Source organism: Phoca vitulina, unplaced genomic scaffold, assembly GCF_004348235.1.
Source record: "Phoca vitulina isolate PV1807 unplaced genomic scaffold, GSC_HSeal_1.0 scaffold36, whole genome shotgun sequence".
In the NCBI taxonomy this organism is placed as follows: Eukaryota; Metazoa; Chordata; class Mammalia; order Carnivora; family Phocidae; genus Phoca; species Phoca vitulina.
The window spans coordinates 2,883,600-2,887,836 of record NW_022589739.1 but is presented as its reverse complement, the minus strand read 5'-3'; the positions used below and the strand labels follow the sequence as shown (position 1 = coordinate 2,887,836).

Below are 4,237 nucleotides of genomic sequence, written 5' to 3'. Positions count from 1 at the left end.
CCATTTCAAAGATGAGTACATTGAGGTGCTGAGAAGTTAATTGCCCTTGACTTTACTGCCTGGAATTGAGTTCTACTGACAAAGTTCTTGCTATCACTCCCATCTCTTGCTTCCCATGAGCTTTGCCCCTCTGTAATTCCAGCTATTTGAATTAGACACCCTGCTTGTGTCCAGAATCAATGTTGCTGTACGTTGTTAACCGTCCAAGCCTCACTTGGACGGGGGATCTAGGGTCAGACTTGGGGAGCTAGGATGCCCTGCTTCCTAGATCTTGCCCTATACGACTGCACCGCTGGGGATGGAGAGGGGCGCATGTTCAAAACCCAGTGGAACTGAACAGGTGAAATTTACCATGACGTCAAACTGCCCTCAACTTCCTGCTCATATTAAGGGTATTTCTCCTCAGTCCCCACCATCCCTCTCCCTCCCTCCACTCCCATCAATGACCTCAATGCAAATACAAGTGGGATGGTCCCGCGGAATGTTCTAGGTTCTGGACGTAAATGGGTGACACAATCCAATGGGGTACGAGATCTGTCCTCTCATTGGTTGCTCAGAGCTCCTGGACCACCCCAGACCCAGAGCGGCGGGAATAAGAGCAGCTGCTGGTGCTGGGAGGCAGCAGAGCCACCGCTCCGCTCAAGTGTCCCTGCCGCTTCCACAGCGCCATCGCCTGACGCCAACGCTGCCGCAGCTGCCACCGCCTGGGATCCAAGCCACCTGCTGCCTGCTGCCAGGTGAGCCCCGAGATTCCTGCTTAGCTGTGTGATTCTCTCTCTCCTTCTTCTTCCCTCCCTCTTCTGCATTCGTCTTTCTTGTAGCTGCTCTCCCTGCGTGTCTTAGAGTCTCTGTGCACTTCTGTCTGGGTCTCTTCATCACAAAATCTCTGTTACTCTACAATTCATCGCAGGCTCCTGCCTCAGGTAACACTGGACAGTCTCGGTTCCGGGACTCCCTGCTTCACTCCGCACTGAGACAGGCTTCAGTCTTGCTGTTCTTGCTGCACTTGCGCTCAGGACCCTGGAGCTCCACAGACACCGCACACACAGTGGGACGCAGGGTGCTCATGGATCCTGTTTGTGCCTAGTGGTCCCTGGGAAATCATTTTGGAACTTTGGCCAGCCGCAGTGGGGGGCAAATAGGCTCAAAACCCTAGAGGCAGGCAGCCTTGAACAGGAAGCCCCATTAGTGAGTTCTGGGAGCTTTTCCCCCCTGCTTTAAGTCCTAGCCCCAATTTAAGACTCTGCTACGCTTGGTTCTTGCAGGTTCTTTGCCAGAGTGCGGAGCAGGTGAGCAGTAGAATTTGTTTCTTTAGTTTCTCTAAGATTCCATTGGTAGAGATATTTCCTTTTTGCTACCTCCCCACGCCCCGCCAGGTATAAGCAAAAGCCCTACACAGGGAGGACAGTTCTGGGTTGTGATATGAGAGCAGCTTTGGTGACAGGGTGCTCAGAGATTGTCTTCAATGGAGACCTGGCCATTGTGAGAGTGTAGGGTGGTGGGGAGGGGGCTATGGACAGAATCCTCTTCATTCAGTTGTCCTGCTAGGATAGCTTTGCTCTCACTCATCTGTCTTTGCTAAACTATGCATGCTACAGGCTCACTGGATCTTCCAGCAGTCCACTTCCCTGGTGAGTTGAAACAATCGTAGAGGAAATGACATGACCAGCCTGAAGCCACCATGCCAGGGAGTTATAGTTAGGAGCAGGACTAGAGCCCAGGTGCTTGGGCTCATAGAACTTCGAACTGGTGCAGCAGGTGACATCTTTTTTCCCTTGCAGAGAAGCATCATGGGCTTCTGGAAGTTCTCTCCTTTACTGGTTCTCAGCGTCCTGGCCCTGTACCAGGTGGGCGTCCTCCAGGCAGCACCATTCAGGTAAGACAGCCCTGTCAGGAGTACCCTCCCCTCCCACTGCTCCTGGGATCAGACAATTCCTTTCTCAGAATTGTGGTGTGCTGAAAGTTTACCAACTGGTGAGGGGGGCAATGGGGGAGTGTATATTTTTCTGATACAAAGATGTGTAGCACATAATTGAAAAATAACAATGATATACAATATTCTTTATTATAAATTTCATACAACTCATTGAGTCTCACAGAATGCTTTTGTTATTTTTACCAGGAAGCCTGGCTGCTTATTCTGGGGAGAGGCAGGCGAGGACTCAGAGCTTGCATTGGGTTTTCTTTCCCTCCCCAGGCCAGCTTTGGAGAGTCGTCCAGACCCTGTGCGCAGTGAGGAGGAATTGCGACTCCTACTGGCTGCAGTGCTGAAGGACTATGTGCAAATAAAGGCCCGTGAGCTGCAGCAGGAGCAGGAGACTGAGGGCTCCAGGTGAGGCTCCCCACCCGGCTCAGCTCAGGGCAGCCCCTCCCTCCTGTCATGCCCAGGAAGGCATATCCCAGGAGGTAAGAGAGAACACAGCCGGACAGGAGGCCAGCACACTGCCATTGTTCACCTGGGACTGGGGCCCAGCTATTCTCAGGCTCCACTGACAACAGAGGTCACACAGAGTCTATGGTTAGAGCACATGGAAAAAGATCCCTTTGTGAAAGCAGTTGGGAAAGGTATGACATCCCCCACTCTGGAAATAGGGCTGGTAGTACTGAGGGGACTTCCCAGCATTGGAGGAGTTAGGACTGGTTATGTGTGAACCTCTCACTGATAATCTTCTCTTCTTTCTCCATCTTGCTAATTAGAGTCACTGTCCAGAAGAGATCCTGCAGCTCTGCCACCTGTGTGGCCCACTGGCTGGGAGGCTTGCTGAGCAGAGCTGGAAGTGTGGCAAACACCAACCTGCTGCCTACCAGCATGGGCTTCAAAGTCTACAATCGCCGCCGCAGGGAGCTTAGGGCTTAAGCAGTGAAAGGACTCCCAGAAGGAGGTGACTGCCCTTCTAGTGTCAGATGGGAGGATGGAAAACTGGGTATTGCAGGGGTGCAGTCCACACTTTAACCCCCTGAGAGTCCACATAGTAGAAAAAATCCACAGGGCAATGTGCCCACTCCAAGGTGTGCAGGGAGAACAGGGAGTCCCAGTAGCTGAAACTCCTAGAATTTAGGTTCATTCCCCTCCATTGACCAGTATCTCCCTGTGACACTGAGATCATCTGCTAGAAAAGATAGATCTGTTTATTCAAATGACTGTCCCCCGCACTTATAACTGATTATTCTATCTTTTGGGTTTGAAAGGTAATGACATGCTTTGCGTGTAAACACTATAATGTCATGTACATCTGAGTTCAGAGCCTACTCCTGGGATCACGAACTGAGTTTGCCTTCTTCTAGCTGTATGACCACAGGCCAGACGCGTTTTCCGAGCCCATTTCCCCGTCTGTGAATCAAGGGCAACAATAGTGTCTACTTGCTAGTATTAATGTAAAGACTGAATGAGATAATAGATGTCAATATTTTCACAATTAATAAGTTACTAAATTCTGGCTGTTATATATTTTTTTTCTAGGTCACCATGAGGCGAACACTACTTCTTTTAATTTATAATGAATGCAACTCATAGGATAAGGAGCATGGAACACACATACATCTGCATGCTTAATATTAAAAACACTGTCTGAAATAAACTAAAGCTAAATAAATATAGAATAAAATCATTGCAATTACCTAGTGTGCATCTTTTTGTATTTGATTGTTCAATAAATATAACAGCATGTCTCACTGGCTTCTCTGGTAGCAAAGATGGGCCCTGTCAGCCAACCTGTTGATGTTGGCAATCCTACAAAAGCTCAGGGGGACGGGGAGTAGCTGCCGGGTGGGTGTCTGGGGGCACATAATAGATACTGTGCCTGCACGGAACTCTTTGAAGAAATGTTGTCACTGGTGAACTTCGTCAAGATAAGAAAGGGTTTTCGATACACTTAAGAGGAGTGCTTACTGCTATGTATGGTGTTTCTCCCAGGAAAGCCTAGAGACCTGTGAAGGCTTTGTTGAGCAGGCTGACCCATGAAGCAAATGCAACATGCTTGGGATGGGACGGGTCCTCAGCATCCCTTAGCGGGATGAGAACTCTACTCTATACATCTCAAAGACAATTCCCCTTTATTGTCAGAGTTCCCTGGTCCCCACAGATAACAGAGGTTATCTGTGCACTTCCCCTTGACTCAGGTTTGCCCTTACCCAGCCCTGCCTTTCCTCCCCATCAGCACTCCTCATATGCCCCAGAGCCTGCAAAGCCCTTTAGAAACAATGGCTCAGAGTCTGAGATGCTGTCACAGACCCACAG

General features: G+C 49.7%; 1 protein-coding gene across 2 annotated transcripts; it reads left to right on the top strand.

Annotated features, from left to right (window-relative positions):
• Positions 1-639: 639 nt before the first annotated feature.
• On the top strand, positions 640-3,609 carry LOC116646533 (calcitonin receptor-stimulating peptide 1). Of its 2 annotated transcripts, none has more exons than XM_032427359.1 (5): positions 640-737; positions 1,782-1,876; positions 2,198-2,332; positions 2,698-2,882; positions 3,461-3,609. In XM_032427359.1, the coding sequence occupies exons 2-4, from the start codon at positions 1,791-1,793 to the stop codon at positions 2,855-2,857; spliced, it is 381 nt and encodes a 126-aa protein (XP_032283250.1). In that variant the 5' UTR covers positions 640-737; positions 1,782-1,790; the 3' UTR covers positions 2,858-2,882; positions 3,461-3,609. The 2 variants fall into 2 exon arrangements, with proteins under 2 accessions (XP_032283250.1, XP_032283251.1); XM_032427360.1 differs by lacking the exon at positions 640-737 and adding an exon at positions 1,280-1,289 and having other exon boundaries at positions 3,461-3,573.
• The last annotated feature ends 628 nt before the right edge of the window (positions 3,610-4,237 follow it).

Bases quoted from the DNA above. Each gene is read 5' to 3' on its own strand.
- LOC116646533 (XM_032427359.1), top strand. From the start codon at position 1,791: ATGGGCTTCTGGAAGTTCTCTCCTTTACTGGTTCTCAGCGTCCTGGCC. The intron at 1,877-2,197 runs GTAAGACAGCCC...TTCCCTCCCCAG, and splicing joins CTCCAGGCAGCACCATTCAG to GCCAGCTTTGGAGAGTCGTC. The intron at 2,333-2,697 runs GTGAGGCTCCCC...CTTGCTAATTAG, and splicing joins CAGGAGACTGAGGGCTCCAG to AGTCACTGTCCAGAAGAGAT.